The sequence below is a fragment of the Narcine bancroftii genome, chromosome 12 (genome assembly GCF_036971445.1).
Source record: "Narcine bancroftii isolate sNarBan1 chromosome 12, sNarBan1.hap1, whole genome shotgun sequence".
Taxonomy (NCBI): domain Eukaryota; kingdom Metazoa; phylum Chordata; class Chondrichthyes; order Torpediniformes; family Narcinidae; genus Narcine; species Narcine bancroftii.
The window spans coordinates 12,535,858-12,556,086 of NC_091480.1; the positions used below are offsets into that span (position 1 = coordinate 12,535,858).

Consider the following 20,229-nt stretch of genomic DNA (forward strand, 5'->3'; position numbering starts at 1 on the left):
TTCTCTTCCATTCTTTCGCCATTTACCTTAAGTGAGCTACATGCAGTAAAATCCCTGCGATATGGAATTCAAGTAACCCGCAGCCTCAAGCAACCGGCAAAAAAAAAATCACGGAAAATAAATAGGTAAAAAATATAGGTTTAAAATCGGTGCCCCTCGCGGTTATTTCGCATCCAATCTCGAGCAAATGGAAAATTCACTTATCCGGCATCTACCAGATCCCAGAGGTTGCACTGCAGTTCCTATCCTCCTGCCACTGGAAACTGCTCTCTCCTTATTTCACTCATCAAAGCCATTCACGAACACCTTCAGAATTTGACTCATCACTCATGCTTGTCCAAGAACAGTCAGTGTAGAAAGGTCTGTACGGATGACAGGAATTGCAGACAGGGTTGTATAAACATTCAGATATCGCTGGTCACAACCGGCACCATCTCCGAGCGATGAAGGACGAGGGCCCGGAGGTTGTCTGCTCCGCAGTCGTGCTTCAGGAGATGACGAGCACCCGCACGTAAATACAAGCACTCCTCTAACAAGGTCAGTCAGATTAAATGTCAGAAAGCATGAAGCTCATGTTCGCGTCACACCTTTTGATTGCAATGATTACGTAAACTGAAAATGCAGACGAGGGCTGGAACTATTTGCCAGAGCATTGCGCAAAGCGCACATGTTGTGAAATTGGACGTGGAATGTCCATCCTGGGAGAGATACGATCTTGACGAGGACCGCGAAAGCAGCCTCTGACTCAGAGTCCTTGGAAAATTACACTCACCTCCTTTCACAGCTATGACTTCTTGAAGAAAGTCGAAGCCACGTACTGTGGAACGTGGTGCAAAGAGCAAGGATTCTCTTGCTCCTTTTTCCTGGATGAATACGGGTCTTTCAACACCCAAGAACCTTGACTCCATCCAGGACAAAGCAGCCTTTCCGGACGGACCCACCTCCACTCAGAACATCTACTCCTTTCCCAACGACGGGTGCATCTTCTACAAGCTAGATCACAGCAAGAATGCGTCAGCAGTTCCCAAAACCCATGATTTCTACCGTGCAGGTCAAGGGCAGCAAGGGCGAGAAGATAATCCAAGCCACACATCATCCTGACTTGGAAATATGTCACCATACCATCACTATCATTGGGTCTTAATCAGGGAACTCCCTCCAAAACAGCCCTGCCACGGCACCTTCGCCACAAGACTTTGCATTTGGTTGGTCTAATGTGACCATCTCAAGGGCAATTAGGTCGGAGCAATAAATGCTGGGCCATTCATGGCTGAACAAAATTGCTATACCTGCATGACAACCAAGCAAGTCCCTGGATGACATTTTCTGAGACAGCACAGACACACTGGGCCGAATGGTATCGTCTCCAGTTTTGCGGTTATTTTCTTACAGTATTGAACATGGGTCAAATACGCCTTGCCCCCGACACTAAGAATCAACTTTCTTTTCATTAGTGATCATGGCTGAGTATTTGCACAGAGAAAATTCTCGAGAAGTTGTGAGAGAGATTATCCGCACGGTTCTGAGGATTTAAGAATTTCAACTGCATCGCGATATGAAGTCATATCAAGAAAACACTGTGATGTTTCTTTTATTGTAATAAAGAAATGTGGGTTCTTCTAAAACAGCTCTATTTATTAGCTAAAGCACACACAGACAAGACCTCACGGAGGCATCCATTTTTGAATCCAACCCAGAGCTGCAACCAACTCGTCTCTGACTCCCTCTAGTGGTCAGGAAGATCATTAGCACTACATCTCCTTTCATTGAGATATTTAATCTAACAACATGACACACTCATACAGTATTCATTTCAATTTAAAGTTCGGCACAAACGTCAATAAAACATTCAGCAGCACAAACTTTTTAAGGATGTTGTTATTTTTCTTCTAGAGATTCAGTCCGTCAGGTGCTTTGATAACGCGCGGGGATCTTCCGAACACAGGTGCTTGTGTCGGCTCTGCTGGTCCACGACTGTCTGCTGGTTCCCTCTGTTGCTGTGCAGTCTGTATGTTCACCGTTTGTCTGTTCCTGCAGTGTCTCTTGTGTTTTCAGCAGGCTCTTTCTATTCCTTCTCAGTATTTGATGATTACATTATCCTCTGTTCTGACAGAGTAGGATCTTGGATTTGCATCATCCAGAACAGTAACCTTTTTGTCCCAAGTGTTGGAATCTGCATCTCAATGTGTCATGTTGTGCCAGTGGCCCTCAGTTTCTTGCTGACTTGTCATAGTTTGCTTTTGGCTCCATTGCAGACGCTTTTGTTTCCGTTCAACATCTCTGTCCTTCCTTGGGACTGCAGCCTACGATGGGCAGCAGCCGTGAGGCGATGCAGACTGGGGAAAGTAGAGGAGTGGCATGAGGCACCAGAAAACGGGAAGACCATCCCCTCCCCCCACCCCACTCCCCCGCTCATTTGAGATGAAGCAGAGGAGACGACCCCAGTGGAAGGTGACCATGGCAGCGGACCAGTGAGAGGCTCTGCTGCTGAAGGACTCCCAGGCGGAAAAACTATTGGCGACATGAGGCGAGGAGCACACGCATGCTGAAGACTTGCAGTCAAGGGACTTGCGCCAGGCTGCGGACTGCTGGAGACTGGCTCGGAACCGGGATGCAAGAGGGTACCAAGGGCGCTGAAGGATTCCGTCGGATCTGGAACTCGGGTTGCTGAGAGTTTGGACTGGACCCCACGTGGCTGTGGAGGCTGCGGGAGCACTGGGGTGAATCCACGGACACTCGTTACCTCGGAGGGGGTGGGGGGGGGGGTGGGTTGGAATGACAACTCTCTTTTGCTTCTCTTTCTCTGATTGTAAGAAGCGCTTCAGGCCATTTCTGTTGACGGCGAATCTGTCCGCCTGACAGCAGGCAAAAGTAATTTTGTGTATCATGACATTGTTTTTATGACGTGACAATAAATTGAATCTTGAATACATCTTGCACCTTACACTAAAAGTGGCCATGGCTGAACGTTTGCATTCTTGAGATGTCGTGAGGGAGATTCACTGGCATTGTTCCGAGGATGAGGAATTTCAACAGCGTACAGATGTACGGTAGCTGCCTCACAGTCTAGTCAACCAGGTTCAATCCTAGCCTGGATGGTCTTGTGGAGTTTGCGTGTTCTCCCTGCGTCAGCGAGAGTTTCCCCAGACGCTGTGGTTTCTTCTCACACGCGAAAGATGCGTGGTTCAGTCGATCAATGGGTAAGTTGTCTCAAGCAAAAGTGGGCTGGATTCTGGGAGGAGTTGATGAGAATATGGCAGAACTTCCTGCAGGGAAATTAATGGGCTGAATTGCCTTCTATAGACTGGAGGAGCTGTGACTCCTAGACTGGACTTGTTGGAAAGAAGAGAGGACATAGAGGTGTTCAAGATCACGATGGGTTCCGGTCAGTCTGAAAGAGGGAAGCCGTTCCTAGTGGTGGATTGTTCAAGGGTTAGGGTTAGGCAAAGGTTTCCTCCAAATTTCAGTGGAAATTCTTAGGGGTTCCCACGTGGAGACTGGCAGGTACCCTGGAGGCAGGTGGAAACCTCAAGCAACTAACGCTGCGCTGTCATGAAGAATGACGTTAGGGACCCGCGATGTGCTGCTGCTCATCCAAGAAAGCTGATGGCCCGGCCACCACATAGTTTGAGGAAATGGTCTGCACCCTTGCCCCCCTCACCAACCCCACTCTCCTGCCAACATACAGGCAACTGGTCCACGACTGGGATTCCGTCCGACGTGGCTTCGAGTGGCCGCCAGCCACGTTGGATCCTTCCCCACCTCCTCTCCTGTTGAGGAATGGGCACCTTACAATTGAAGTCATAGTTCAACCAGTGGATGGAAGCCAAATATCCTGAACGATGACTGGGTGAGTCACAAAGCCAACGTAAAACAGACAGGAGATCAGTTTAAGAACCTAACATGGCTGAAAGTAAACATTTCTACGTATTGTCGATTTAACACCTCCTTTAGGCCCTTCTCTAATCTTACCAAAGTACAGGAGGAGAGATCAGTGGGTACAGAGCCAAGGCCACATAATTTTACTACAGCGAGGTTCATGCACGGGTCAGATAACAACAGGAAAGAAATTGTGCATCACCAGATTCAAGGACAATTTTGGACTCGTGATCGGCTGTCACCGCAGGAAAGACACTGAAGACGGTTGTGAAATAACTATCGCAGAAAAACTTTTGTCTCGACAACAACAATTGGAGATAAAAGATACACATTATGCAGGCACGTGAAACGTGTGTTAGCTTTATGCTATTCTTTTCCTGGATCCCACCGTTGCATCATTTTTAAGACAGGCACAAATACGTCCACATTGCCAATCAGATATTATAGAAATTCTCTTTGTAGCCTCAGAGACTATCAAGAAGGGACCTCAATACAACGTTGTCAGACATTTGGTATTTGATCTATTTATTTTGAATAGACCAAGACTCATTAATTAAAGTAATAGACAGGAATTTGTTAGTAGCATGTTGGTTATCAGATACGTTCAGTTCTGTGTTGTCAGTGTAGCACTGGACTGCAGACGTAGACTGGGACTGGGACTGGAGCACTGGGACTGCAGGCGTAGATTGCAGACTGGGACTGGGACTGGAGCACTGGGACTGCAGACATAGACTGCAGACTGGGACTGGGACTGTAGCACTGGGACTGCGACTGTAGCACTGGGACTGCAGGCGTAGATTCCAGACTGGGACTGAGACTGGAGCACTGGGACTGCAGACGTTAACGGAGAGCCTCCTGGACTCTGAGCTGGAGCACAGGGAGGCTGCATCACACACCAATGAGATTGCAGTTTGGCTTGCAGTTAAACTTACTGTGACTAATAGCTTGGAGTTCCACAGTTCTGGGGATTCTCTCCATGTAGTTTGGAGTGCAGGACTTCCGACTGACTTTCGACTTGAACAAGGTGTTCACCAAAGTCGACTTTCCGAGGCCACTTTCACCTGAGTGAAAAACAAGAAACCAAATCTTCAGCGAGAGCAGCCATTCCACTTGTCTGCAGAGCAGTTGAATGCTTTAGTTTGTAAAAGCAGAACAAAGCAGCAGGGAACCACTTTAGTAACCTGATCCCCACTGTGACTTAAAAATGAATCGAGTGGGTTTCCAAGCCATTTACCTGACAATTTTGTTTGACCAAGCAACAAAACTTAGGTTATTTTTCAATCTTGTATGGTCATTTTTCCCTCAAGCCACAAACTCTCCATCAACACTTAACAAATTGGTTCATCAAAAAATTATTTCTCAACACTTTGATGCCACGGATTCCCAATGCTCCAAGGTTGCCCTCCAGATTATTACTGAGAGGAATGAACGATGAGGACCACAGAGCAGGTCACCTTGGTGAAATGCATACTTCCGAGAAAACCCGCCATTTATCACGGGGACCGTGGAGGACAACTCCATCTCCCTGATCACAGATGCAACCTTGGATGTTGGGATGAAAGGAGGGATCAGTTTGTCCACTGTGAAAGTAATTTGGTAGGACCACCCTCCCAGCACTCGAGTGTTAGGAGGCATGGGATTGGTATGATTGGTGGAGCAGGTTCAACCCCAGCCTCCTTGAACAGAGAGGGGTCCATCTTACTCTTCCTCTTGGATGGAATGAGCAAATGAAAGTGAAGGTCACTCATCATTATTTATGTACATAATGAGCAATGACTGTACCGGGGAAGTTATTGGCTCCCCTCGAACCGGAGATTACTGGAATTAACATTTTCAGTTAACACAAGTTGCCATTGAGTCGTTTAAAGCCGAAAATGATCCTTCACACATTCTTGGTGGCATACAACTAATGGGAGCAGGTACACAAATGGGCTGGAGGAACTCAGCAGGTCCATCAGTATCCATAAGTCAAGGGCAAAGAACATTTCAAGCCTAGGCCCTCAGACAGGTAGCTGAAGTGCAGGGCTGTCAGCCAGAGTTCTAGACCGTTCACTCAATTATGGTGCAATGTCTCGTATATTACAGGAGTCAGTAAGCTTCAAAACTGTAACTCCTGTGAATGTTTGAAAGGTACACTAAAAATTCATCTTCTTCTAATTACTGGATTCTCCCACGAGTCGATAAATGATCTTTGATGCGTGGTGAACCATTCAGTATGTGGGCCAACAGGTATCACTCGGTGCCATGTGTGCAGCCATGGTTATTATCAGCTTGTTTTTGTTGAAAAAGTAGGGATAGGGCAGGGTGGCAAACAGCTGATTTAAGTCCCAGACTTTATCTCGGACAATGCATTAATTTTCACCGTTGCTATGTGCCATGCATTTTCATTCATGTTTCCGTGAACGAGTCAGTAATGTGGCCTGTTCTATGTCAGGCAATGTTTTTCAGTGAACTGGGTGAATATATAAACAGTTTAATCATGTTTATTTGCTCTTCATTGATAAATTTGCCTTTGGCCTCTTTCGGGTTGTTTGTTTGAAAATGGGAGACAATTCCCATTGCTGGTTGTTTAAAGCCTCGTAGGAACTTTGGAAATGTACTGGGTTTCCTCTTCCTGGCAACAAGACTGTACCACAGCCAGCACTAACTCTGAGTCCAAATGCTTTCTGTCGACTAAAAACATTGCCAGAGCGTTGACCTTTCCCTGACCAAATCTATCGGAGGTCTTGAGAAGTTTAGCAAATGACGTTTAGCAAATTCTTACGACCGTCTTCCTTCCCATTTCATCGAACAGTGACCCTATTGTCAGCTTCTATCATGCGGACGGCGTAGCTCACAGTATTTCAGCCCACTAGGGAGTAATTTGCTCGGAGGAACATTTGACGGGATTTCAGGAGTCCGTTGCTTGCGGAAAGTCGGCAGAGCGCATGGTGAAAAATGGTCCAGAAACAAAGAGTTGAACGAGCATCTTGAAAGAAAGAAGGATCTGAGTCCCCTTTCCAAATCCCGACCCCAGATGAGATCAAATTGTGGGCTAGCGGCAGGTCAGAGGTTAAGTCAAGGAAATGCGCAGATTACAAGAGGCAGATTTATTAGTTCCTTAACCGATCTATCATCACGCCAAACTCATAAACCAAGGGTGGTTGAACGGCAATTTCGACCTCATTTCAGTTCTCAATTGTAAGGTGCATCAGGGACACAAATAGGTGCAACATTAAAAAGATAAATGAAGATCATCCAACTTTCTGGGCTTTACCCAAAAGGTCATAAATCTTGGGATTCCCTCTCCCAGAGATCTGCAGACGCGTCGACACTTTTGGTTCAAAGGGAAGTGAGCAATATGGAATGAGGTGGGGAAAGTCGACACAATCCGATTGTGACCGTTCGCTTCTATTAAGGATAATGATCAGGGTTACGGAGATGGGATCCACTCTTTCTGCTTCATACCTAATATGTCACGGAATTTTCTTCACCTGCTGAATACATTCGCATTCGTATTTTGGACAAGAAGTTAATTTCTTGTACATTTATTTGGAACTTGGAATGGTTGGGGTAATGCTATATTGCGGTGATTTGAAGAGAATATGTTGTTGAACTGGGAGATCACAGTGTCAATTGCAAAAACTTACTTCACAAAGCCGATGAGATTCTGTGAGTGGTCATTAAAAATGGGTTTGCCTGAGAGGAGTTGGGGATGAGAAAGGGAGCCAGAGGTAGTGTCCCGGAGAATCCCAAAACAAGTAGAATGTTAAAACCGAATCACTGTCAAGACTGAGAGCCGGCGAAGGTTCGAGAGCACGGGGGGGGGGGGGGGGAATGCGTGAACGTGACTTGACAAGCGTGAGGAGATTGCCAGCAGAGATTTGAATGAGCTCAGGTTTATAGTTGTCAGGAGCGTGGTGAACTGATCATGCCAGGAGGTAGAAAAGCAATGAACGGAGGATTCAGCTGCAGATGAAGCGTGGCTTGGCAGACCGACACACGTGCTTAGAAACAGTTCACATCAAAAAACTGTAGAATAACTTTTCACCAGGCATAATTTGTTTTTGTGAAAGCTTACGTGCCAACGCTCGTCATTTCTTTTGCAGCAGATGCAGCAGGGGCCGTACGGTTAGCGAAACCCTGTTACGGCGCAAGAGACCCGAGTTCGTCTATGGCACTGTCTGTGAGGAGTTCGTATGTCCTCTACGTGGATTTCCACCAGGTGCTCTGGTTTCCTCCAACCCTTCAAAATGTACGGGGGTTTTAGGGTAAAGCACAACGCTGGAGAAACTCAGCTGGTCCAACAGCGCACTTCATAGAGCAAAGATAAAGAGACATAACCAACGTTTTGGGCTTGAGCCCTTCATTAAGGTACGAGCAAAATGTAGGCAGGTGCCTGAACAAAATGGTGGGGGTGGGGGCAGGGGCAGGTGGAGGATCGCAGGCTCACAGGTGAGAGGTAATAGGTGGATAAGGGAGGGAGGGCACACACACCAGCAAACAGGGCGAGACTCTCTGAATGGAGAGGGAAGGGGGTGGAGAGCCGGAGGAAAGAAGACAGAGGGATGGAGAAGGGAGGAAGAGCAAGGAGTGGGGGTTGTAGGTTAATTGGGGTATTTGGGCAGCATGGGCTCGTGATCTGGAGGGGCTGTTACCGTGCTGTGTGTCTAAATTAAATTAAAAAGTTAATATATGCTCTGGAAAAGTAGTTAATTGGCTGTGAAAAACTTTGGAACGTCATGAGGGTACAAAAGCCACATATTCATCTTCTGTCCCTTGAAGCCAGAACTCAACATCATCGAAGGTTTATCTTCGGTGGGTAAGTCAGCCTCAGAACTTTTGTTGAGATGCCCATTCAGTTAAAGTCTGAATCTTATCCGCGCATACAGTTTTCCCACAGGCCGAGAGACAAAGGAGCAATTGTGCGAACACAAAGAAGTCAGCGTATGTCTCCTATTTGCAATTAAGTTGCTGGTTTTCGAGCTAATCATGAAAAGTCAAGCAAATCTTGCAAAATGCTATGCAAACGTCACGGAGATACCTGCTGGGAATATAACTCCTCCAAATCACAGATGGAAATAGAGACGAAAGCTAGCCACACAGGATGAGCGCATTCGCTCTGTCCGCATCAGCGACAGGGATCTCCCAGTGGCCAACCATTTCAATTCTGCGCCCCACTTCCGTGTTGACATGTCTGTCCGTGGTCTCACGTACGGTCCAACCAAGACCACCCATAAATGGTAGGAGCGCACCTTATTTTCTGTCTCAGCCGGATGGCAGTAATGTCCAATTTCTGCTCGCCTACTCACTCTCCATCCCTCCGTCTCCTTTCCTCCAGCTCTCTACCCCCTTCCCTCTCCATTCCCAGAGCCAGCCCCCCTCCTCCTGCTAGCTGCTGTGCAGTCCCTCCCTTATCCACCTATTACCTCCTGCCTGTGGGACCGTGGTTCCCCCCCCCCCCCACCCCTCCACTGTCAACCCCACCGTTCTGTTTAGGTCCCTGCCCACATTTTGCTCATACCTTGATGAAGGGCTCTGTTTGACCTTCTGAGTTTCTCCAGCAATTGCATTTTTATTTTGACACATGATGATGTGCTCAGGAACATTGTGAAGCCAAGGATAGAGCTGCAAAGACTACATGGGGGAACAGTCACACGATAAGGCCCTCTCCACCCACGCAACAGTAGGTAGCTGAGAAGCGTGGAGAAACGGGCGGCACGGTTAGCAGCGGGGCTCGTGCAATGTTACTGCAGCACTGGCGACCCTGGTTCAAATCCGGCACTGTCCATAAGGAATTTGTACGTTCTTCCCATGTCTGAGCGCGTTTCCTACTGGGGCTTAGGCTTAGGTTTTCTCCCACCCTTCAAAACATATCGGGGCCGTCGGTTAATTGTAGTATTTATGCACCACGGGCTTAATGGGAGCGAAGGGCCTGTTACCTTACTGTACGTCTACATTAAATTTAAACACCAGGGTAAAGAAAGAAAACTAGTATCGTTTTAATATGAACTAAAGAACATGGCTGATATTAAACATGCCAGCATTTCAGTGTTATATCGAGTCAAACTTGAGAGAAGCAAAATATTTTGGGGGGATAAAAATGTATTTTACATTTTAAGATGCATCTTCATTGAACCAAAGAGGCTCCTCGGCGCACGTCGTCCTCAGTGACCACGTTGGCACAAATCCTACCCTGACCCGTTTTATTCTCTCCCCATTCACTCCAAATACCGTCGTTCGTGCAATTGTGGGTGTCTCCGGCAGAGCTCAAATTTATTGCTATTTCCCGGCAAAGTCCACCCTGAATTCTCCCTGAACCGACCTTCATGACGCCCCATCCCCCGATGACGCTGCCGTGGCTGTGGGAAGCTACTCTGTGTCGGTTTATTACCTTCCCTAGAGCCAGGCTCACGGCCTAACAGATCCGGAATCCCCATCGCCGTGAATAGCTTCCTAATTGATTTCCAAAACTTAATTTAAACTGTCCAGCTGCTGCGATGACATTTTAACTCCATTTTTCTGGAGCTGACATCTGGACACACCTGCCACACCTTCGGCTGGCCCACAGCTCATCAGCCTCCTACCGAGTAAACGTACGTGAAATGGAGAGCCTTATTCACGCAATGGGAGGCTGCTCCACCGCGATCACCTTTACGCGGCACGAGCTCCGCTCCAAGGGCACGTTTGCACGTTCGGCACCCATGACGGTTCAGGCTGACAATTCGGGGGGAGGTCAGCCCTGCTGGGAGTACAGTAAAATTCGCCATCTGGCTCTTTGGAAATGCCATCTGGCTCACGGATTATATCTCCGCTACTCTTCCGACACTCATTGGCGGCACTGGTTCCAATGCTCCTCCGATAACTTACCGGGGCCCTGGTTCTCACACTCCCCTCATGCTCACCAGGGTCCCAGTTCCCATCTCCCCTGAACCCCACTGGGGCACCGCAGCAGCGTTTACACGTCCTAAGGAGGTCGAGGAGGGCAAGGCTACCGGCCACCATCCTAACAATGCACTACAGGAGCCCAACGGGGAGTGTTCCAACTGGCTGCATCATTGTGTGGCGTGGTAGCTGCCAGTTGGACCTCTCGTCAGATGAGAGGTCAGTAAGTACGGAGGGTGATTAAAACTGCTGAGATCATTGGGGTCTCTTTTCTCTCTATCAACGATATCGACAGGGAGCGGTGTTTAAAGAGGGGTCAGAAAATCATTGAGGACCCTTGCCATCTATCCCACAGCATCCTTGAGACATTATCTTCAAGGAACAGACTCAGAAGAATAAAAACTAGGACAACCAGACTGGAAAACAGCTTCTTTCCACCGGCGGTGAGACTGTTGAACAATCCCAGAAATCTGTACATTATTTTTAGATATATTTAGTTTGGATCACGATGGATATACGTTGTTTGTGTGTAGGGTGTATTGTGTGTCTGTGTGTGCGCACTGTGACACGGAGATACACTGTTTTGCCAGGTTGTATTGTCAGGTTGTATCTGTACCATCAGATGACGATAAACTGGAACTTGAAACTGAGTTCCCATCTCCTCTGAAACTCTCTGGGGCCCCAGTTCCCATCTCCCCTGAAAACTCACTAGAGCCCTGCTTCCTGCGCTCCCTTGAAATGTTAACACACAGAAGTGCCGGAGAAACTCAGCCGGTCACGCAGCCCTTTGACAGAAGGCTCAGGCCCAAAATATTGCTTGTACGTCTTTGCTGGATGAAGGACGCTGCGTAACTGGCTGAGTTTCTTCGGCACTTCTGGGCAATAAATTACAATCAGAGCAGCTGCGAACTTTCAACTCCCTTGAACTTGAGCAGGTTCACTGGAAATTTATTATTCCACATTTTTAACACGTGAATCTAAGTGCGTCAAGATACAAACAGCAATAGCATCCAATAGTTTGAAAAATCTGACAGTCCAAAACCACTGAAGTTCCAAGAATGCCAATTCATTGGAGTCTTCAGAAGATATCTCAAATAAATGTCCTGGGATATTGAGGTGAAAGATCTCTTGGTATATTTTAATAAGGAGAGAACAATCTCTTCAAATGGACATCTGTACATCCAGATACCGCAGCAATGATAACACTGCAGTCAGTCCCATGCCTCCCGATCCTTTGGGATAGGTGCTGCAAAGATACAGGATGCACAAAGGAAAACGAAAGCCTGGAAACACAGCCAAATCTCATGATATCTCAGTGCTGGCCAAGTTCATCAGGGCCAGTCACTGATATGACACCCGAGTCTGATGCCGAGGTGTGGGGAAATCTGGAAGTCCTGTCATTTTAAGTGGATACTGTGAATTTAAGGAGATATTAGCGCAGGCGACCCAAACCTTGGCCAAAGAGAATGGTGCCATCGGATCAGAAGAAATACAACATATAAACAGTCCCCCCAGCCCACCAAGTCTTCACTGACCATAAACCACTCACTTCAAGACCATTAAAAAAAAATTCTTCTCAGCTCCTCCACATAGTCTGACGCCATCACTGGACCAGAGGCAATTTACGGCAGTTAATTTAAAGTTAAAATTAAAATTTAAAAATATTGTGCTGTAAGACTGAAGATACTTTTTGTGCTATGAATATTCTGTAATCATGTTGGCTTTGTGACAGAGTACATAGATATATATAGACATGTTTTTGAGAGATAAATTGGGAAAGGTTTGTTCGAGCAGGTCACATACAAACACTTGAAAACAGATCTTATTTAAAATACTGGAGCTCTGCTAGATATATCGGGAGCTCTGCGAGACATATCGGGGCCTCAGAGCTTTGGCATGAGCTTTGAAGAGTGCTCAAGAGACTTCACTAATGGATTGTTGTTTGCAAAAGGCAACAGATGAAAGCTCGTGGAGCCGCATATTGTCTGGAGGAGAGAGGGTCATGTGGTGAGAGAGAGAGAGAGAGAGAGAGAGAGAGAGAGAGATCACTTCTACAGTGTTACAGCCAGCAGAAGTAGCTGGGACTGGAACAGGACAATGTACGTTCTCCCTGTAGCTGCGTGGGTTTCTTGGAGTGTGGGAAGATTGATTTCAGATTTATTTTCCGAGTACATACATGACAACACATACAACCCTGAGATTCTTTTTCCTGCAGGTGAGGCAGAATCACCACTTACTTATTGGCTATGCCAAAAAAAACCAGACTCAACATTTATAAATGAACCGATAAAAGCCAACAAACTGCAATGCAGAGAGAGAGAGAGAGAGAGAGAGAGAGAGAGAGAGAGAGAGAGAGAGAGAGAGAGAGAGAGAAAAATAAAGTGCACAACTCAGAGTCCGTAAACGAGTCCCTGATGGTGGAGGGGAAGCCGCTGATCCTGAACCTGCTGGTGTGAGCCTTGTGGCACCTGCACCTCTTTCCTGATGGTAACGACGAGAACAGGGCGCGTGCTGGGTGGTGTGGGTTGACGATGATCGCTGCTGCTCTCTGACGGCAGTGTTCCCTGTACATTTTCTCGATGGTGGGGAGTGTTTAATCGGCGATGTCCTGGGCTGCATCCACTCCCTTTTGCTAGGTTAAGATGACTGTACAATACCTTTTTTAAAAATTGCTATTTACAACATGCTAGAAGCTAATTCTGGCCATTGAGACCCGTGCCACCCAATTAACCTACAAACCCGTACGTTTTTGGAGGGTGTGAGGTAAACAGAGCGCACGGGGAAATGTTGAGGTCGCATATCTCTAGTGTAAATGGGAGGAGAGCTGGTGGGATTTAACAGACGTATGATAGAGAATAAGTTGTGGGGAAATCTGATTGATGCAATTGCACTCAGAGTCAGCCGAGAGCTGATCGTCCAATGGCATTCTTCTACGCTGTTGTGACAGATTGTGTTGTATTTTGTATTGTGTATAGATATATTTTAAAGGAGATAAATGGTGGCAGGTTTTTCAGTGCAGGTCACATCCAAACACTTCAAAACAGATCTCATTTAAAATACTGGAGCTCTGCTCAAGCCAGACAGGCCAGCTCCGAGAGCCTTTGCAAAAGCTTTGGGGAGTGCCTCTCGGGACTTCACTAATGGATTGCTGTCTTGAAAAGCAACAGATGGAAGAACTTGGCGGATTAGGTTTGGAGCCACAGATTGTCTGAGTCCAGTTCCACGTTCTAAGAGGTTCATGTGATTTTGCAAGCAGAGGGAGTCAAACAGGCTTTTCTCTGAGAGACAGAGAGAGAGAGAGATAATTGAGTTCTACAGTCAGCAGCAGCAGCAGGGACTGGAACAGGACAAGCCGGCAAGCTTGTGGAAAAACCCCATTTTGAAGGTGGGTTGTGGAGACCTGAAAGAAAGAAGTTATCATCTGGAAAACCCTGATGGAGCAAGTTTCTTTGGCAAGACACTGATGTGGCTGATTAGAAGGGATCAGTTTGTGCCCAGCGAACAACAAATCTCTCTCTGAAAACCGACAAGACCCTTCCTGAGTGGTAACGATTTACCTTTCAAACCTCAAAGCCTGGTGAAATTCATAAATGTTCCATTCTGTGCACGGTACGAGAATGGTCTGCAACCAGTGAACTGGGAGGAGTGAGAAGTGAGATTGGACTGTGAATCCAAGAACTTTTCTAAACTTACCCACGCATGACAAACACGTGCGCTTAAAATTAGAAGGGGGTTACGTTAAGAGCAATAAGTTAAAATTTGATCCGGTTTTCATGTTTAAAAATCATTAAAATCAACTTTTGTTGAAGTAACCATTTGTCTCAGTGAATTTCTACTGCTGCTGGGTTTTTGGGGTCCTCTGGGCTCGTAACACTCGATGGAAATATAAAAGGCGAGATGGCTATAGTAAGCATTATCTCAGGAAACTCAGGGATGAAATCCACCCCAATAATCATCGTGAACATTGGTTTTGTGCCTCATCAGAATTGACACGACCGACAACAGGGCTGCACTCTGTCAGTACTGCACTGGAGTTTCAGCTCCTCGCCTTGTGCACAAGTCATCAGTCTGGTATTATTTCTGGCACGCAGAGCATTTTTAAATATGCACACTGCGCAATTAATCATTTCTTTCCTATCTGATTCGCTTCTTAGAAGTTTTTTGAACCTTCTGCACTCTTAAAATTCTGAAAGCCAAAGTGATTGCAGATTATTCATCGCGCAAAAAAAGGATCTTCAGTCCAACGGCCCACATCTTTTGAATTTTAATTTAGACACTCAGCACGGTAACAGGACCTTCCTGCCAACGAGCCCGATTACACCAATTAGACCTACAACCCCCGGTGCATTCTGGAGGGTGGGAGGAAACCGGAGCACCCGGAGGAAATCCACGCAGACACGGGGAGAACGTGCAAACTCTTTACAGACAGCGCTGGCGATGTAACAGCATTTCACGCTAACCGTTCCTCCCTTTACAGTCAACCATCCCACCCTAATGGCACAATAAGAGCACATTGCCACCCAGCTTTATTCTATATTGGTTGTCCACAAGGTTCGGAGCAAAACATTTGAAGTGGCATTACCCAAAGGCGCCTGATGAACAGGCAATGCTGTTCTTCCTCAAGCTGTGTAGAGGGTTTGTGATGGGCAGCATTTCATGACGAAGGGACTGCTGAGATGAGAACCGCCTGCACTGTGCTTCCACCAAGGAATTCAAGACTCTGGAGCAGCCAGGGTCAGAAGGTCCTGATCCAGCTGGGGCCAGGTCAGTGGAACAAAGTTACTGTGCATCATCGAAGCACTCCACATTATGACTTCTTCCCAAATGAATTGTTTACTTGTGTACAGTCCTCGGGCATGGCCCGGGGCCATATACGGACAGAGAACTGTCTAATTAAACCCAAATACAATGACTTCCATAGGGTGATAAATAGACAAGGTCGAAAACCAACGTCGAAGCCTTTAGGTTATAGACGAGCAGATCTGACTCAAATTTCAATTGATAATTATTCAACCATTCCATTAATTTTAATGTCCTCTGAGCTCCTGTATTAAGGTGCTCACTGGCAGGGGGGGGGGGGGGGGGGAGTTACTACTCTTTAAAAACAAATTGTAAAGACTACATAATTCCTATTAAGTACTTTGTTGCTGAAGTTTATGACATGTTCTGATCCTCTTTGTGCCGCTGTTGAAAGACCTGACGGTGGGCAAACATCAACCTGATGGTGGCTTCTGTTCCTCAGGTTGCCAAAACCAGCAGGCCAGAGTCACAATGCAACCCGTTAAATATAGTTACCCACCGTTTGCATGTCACGTTCCAGGAGAAAATAAACGACCCGTTAATCTATGCTTCGTTCTCATGTTTTATTGTTCAATTGATAGGGCTTCTTATGCAAGTCTCTTTTTTTAGTGCATTTATCTTACAAGAAAGCTAACACATTGGACAGCACGTCTGCCATCTTCATGATGGATCTCTTCCTGAGTCACAGTGTTTGAGTCGCTGGTTATCGCCAACTGACTGAACAGCTCTGGAGCTGAGCGCACAGTTTTCAGGACAATATGCAAATTTCTTCCACCCCAAGTCAAAATATGGGAAAGGGTGGAGCCACATGGAGTCAGGGAAAGGGGTACTTGGAGAACGTAGAAGAGTGCAGCATTGGATGAGGCCCTTTGGCCCACAATGTCCGCCCTGAACACAATGAACACTTTGAAAATGCTTTCATTGATTTCAGGTACCGATTTCAGATTTATTGTCAGAGTGCATACACGACATCACATACCACCCTGAGATTCTTTTTCCTGTGGGCCAGGCAGAATTACCACTTATCGGGAACACCAAAAGAAACTGTAGGCATGTCAACAACTGACTGTGCAATACAGAGAGGAGAGAAAACAAATCAATCAATAAAGTGCTTAACGAGCCCATAAATGAGTCCCTGATTGAGTTTGTTGTTGAGGAGTCTGATAGTGGAGGGGGAGCAGCCATTCCTGAACCTGGCGGTGCGCGTCCTGTGGCGCCTACACCTCTTTCCTGACGGTAGCAGCGAGAACAGAGCGGGTGCGGGGTCGGTCTGGATCCTTGACTTTGCGGCTGACCTCTGACGAGCAGCAGCTCCATTGAAATTCCATCATTCCATTTTTTTTTAACCCGGCAGACTCACATGATTCACTCTTCGATCATTCTACCTCAATGAACTTCACGGCTGCTGGAGGAAGTAATTGGCCTCCATAAATCAAAGCATTGAGTAGAGGAGATGGGGATGTTATGGTAAAGTTGCATAAGACTTTGGCGAGGGCAAATTTGGAGTCTTGTGTGCGGTTTTGGTCACTGAACTGCAGGAAAGATATCAATAAGATCGAAAGAGTGCAGAGAAGATTTACTAGGATGTTGCCTGGACTTCAGAAACTGAGTCACAGAGAAAAGGTTAAACAGGTTAGGACTTTATTCCCTGGAGCGTAGACGAAGGAGGGGAGATTTGATAGAGGTATTTAAAATTATGAGGGGTACAGACAGAGTAAATGTAGATAGGCTTTTTCCACTGAGGGTAGTGGAGATACAAACCATATCTTGATGAAGGTCTCAAGCCCAAATGTTGGCTATGTATCTTTCTCTTTGCTACATAAAGGACAATGTTTGACCTTCTGAGTTTCTCCAGCATTGTATTTTTACTTCAACCACGGTGTCTGCAGACTTTCGTGTTTTACTACAAATCAGAAGACGTGGATTAAGGGTAAAAGGGGAAAAGTTTAAGGGAAACTTCTTCACACAGAGAGTGGTGGGTGTGTGGAACAGGTTGCCTGCTGTAGTGGTAAATGCGGGCTCAGTTTTAACCTTTAAGAAGAATTTGGACAGGTCCACGGATGGGAGAGGTGTGGAGGGCTATGGACTGGGTGCAGGCCAGTGGGACAGGGTAGAAAAATAGTTTGGCACAGACTAGAAGGGCCGAGGGGCCTGTTTTTCTCTTGTATGGCCTATGTGTATATTTTCTGTGGGAAAGAGACTGCTTGAAGGAGGAGACAAGGCCAGAAGGAAGTCTCACAAGCAAAGCTGTAAGAAATTAACAGATGTTCAACTTGCAAAAAGATTCTGAGGTCCGAGTCAATGCTGATAGCATTCGCAGATCTAACGCGGGCGATAATGGATTTAAGATGACGACTTGCATAAATCAAACAGAATTCTGACCGTCTCAAACTGAAAGCATACTTATCAATGCACCTCATGATTGCTGGGGTAATGGGAAACCACAAGACCAAAAGTCATAGTGGACTTAGCAGACAAAACTGATGGAACTCTGCACAACGAACGGAGGCAAATCTGACTGCCGAATGGGAAGAAGGTACCTTTAATTTCAAAGATTTACTTTATTGTTGGTAAAATTTAATGAAATGGATGTCTAATCCATGGTCAGCACAGCGATTAGTGCCACGCTATCGCAGAGCCAGTGCTGGGTTCGAATTCGTCGTCGTCCGTAAAAAGTTTTAACGTTCTCCTCACGTCTGCATGGGTTTCCTCTAGGTGCTCCGGTTTTCTCCTGTCCTTCAAAACGTACCAGGTTGTCGGTCGAGAGGGTATAATTGGGGCAGCGCAGGCACAAGGACCTGTTACCTTGTTATATTTCCAAATTTAAAATTTAAAAATAATCCCAGCTTCATCTCCAATGTGGCTTAACAATGATTATTCAAGAGGCTCAACAAACTTAGGGACATGTAGAAGTGGGGGGGGGCGGTAGCATCATGGTACAGATTGAGGATAGGTTAGCAGGCAAGGGATAACCGTAGAAGGTGCAGGTAACACTCAGCAGGTCAGGCAGGATCCGTGGAAAGGGAAATAAGGTGAATGCATCAGGTCAAAGACGCCCACTTCCTCGGAACCAAGCAACCAAAAGAGTGGAGTGGCAAATCGCTGAGAGGAAGATAGTTGTAAACAGGTCCACGTCATGTAAAGATAGTAAATACCGATAAATAAACCTTTTTGTCCGAGAGAGTCTTCACCTTGAAACATTAACGTTGTTTCTTTTTACCGCAAATTCCACATTGACCAGCTGATTACTTCCAGAATTTTTAGGTTTCCAGCACAAAGGCTTTTGGACTTTGTGCTCAAATAAATGGGTTATTTTCTGACTGGGAAACTGTCACGAGCTCTTGGTCCTGATAATAATCTTCCTCGCTGTCTCAGATTAAAGGGCCAAGTGGTAATGTCAGGACAAGCCCAAAATGCTAATAGCTAGTTTTGACGTTATTGGTACTTATCGCTTCACAGCTCATTTTACCATATGATTAACCAACAGAGATTTCACTGCAGAACATAATTGGAGCTCGCTAAATGCTGACATTGCGGTTGCCTGGATCACAAAAGTTGCAATTTTACCACCCGCAGCTTCCCAACAGGATAGCATTGAGGATATTATTATTTTGCTAATTTTCTGTTGGCCTGCCAGGACCACCATGTCATTTCGTGGGTGGACTGAAGAGATCGCAGCTGTTCGGCAGGTCTGCCTCAACAGTTCTCCCATACTGTGCAGTGTCATCGTGGCACCTGACGAAAAGCCTGCTTCCTGTGCGCATCCAGCCTCCACACTGAGCACGGTAAACCTTTGGAACGCGTTTTTAAAAAGATCTTGGTCGTGCACCGATGGGGACCGGCCTCTTGAAACTGCATCAGAAATTGCACTGAATGGGCTTTGATCTGGGACGGACCTCCAAGTATTAATGAACAAGCAAGACGTCGCTGAACAAGGCAGGCAACAGACCTTATTCCTGACCATGGATCCGACTCCCACCCTGTCTTTACCATCTCATCTGTCCTCCCTCTCCCTGATGTTGAACGGACTGTCCTCTGCAAGGGTCACATCTTTGTACCTCCACGCCCACAGCTCAACAAATTACTCCACCTCCAGGCAAGGGGATTACGCTGCAATGCTCAGTGTGAAATGGAGCAAGTCAGTTACGTGCCCAGAGATGTGACACGTGAATCATTAAACGCTGGTTATTTTACCACAGATCAAGTCAAGTCAATAAAGCAAATGCGGGATTGATATCTTCCAAGAAAAAAGAAGATTATGAAAGGAAAAATGGCACAAATGTGGCTAACAAGAGAGGCTAAAATAAAAGCAGAAGGTAGGGCAGACAAGGAAGTGAAAATTAGTGGAAAAACAGAGGACAGGGAAACTTAAAAAGAGACAAAGAAAATCATTAGGAAAGAAAAGGTGAATTCTGAAACAAAGTTGGAAAATAACATACAAAAGAATTCTAAGAGTTCTTTGAAAATATATTAAGAGTAAAAGAGAGACATGGGTAGATATAGGACCGACTGATACTGGATAATGGATAACAAAGAGGTGGCAAAGGAACAAAATGAGTATTTTGCATCAGCCTTCACTGAGGAAGACAATAGCCGTATACCTGATCGTCAGAGGTCTCAGGGAATAGAATTAAGTACAGTCAGGATTACGAGAGAGATAGTGCTCATTTAGCTGAATGGACTAAA

General features: G+C 46.2%; 1 protein-coding gene across 16 annotated transcripts in view; it reads right to left on the reverse strand.

The window, feature by feature from the left end:
* The window catches only part of LOC138746879 (neuronal-specific septin-3-like), a 294,741-nt gene that overhangs the window by 62,026 nt on the left and 212,486 nt on the right, over window positions 1-20,229 (reverse strand). For 15 of the 16 annotated variants that reach the window (XM_069905463.1, XM_069905474.1, XM_069905468.1 and 12 more), the window contains one exon: window positions 4,812-4,940. The exons of the other annotated variant lie outside the window; for it this stretch is intronic. In XM_069905463.1, the coding sequence (XP_069761564.1) occupies window positions 4,812-4,940 (129 nt within the window). The remainder of the gene's footprint in view (window positions 1-4,811; window positions 4,941-20,229) is intronic. 16 annotated transcript variants of the gene reach the window in all.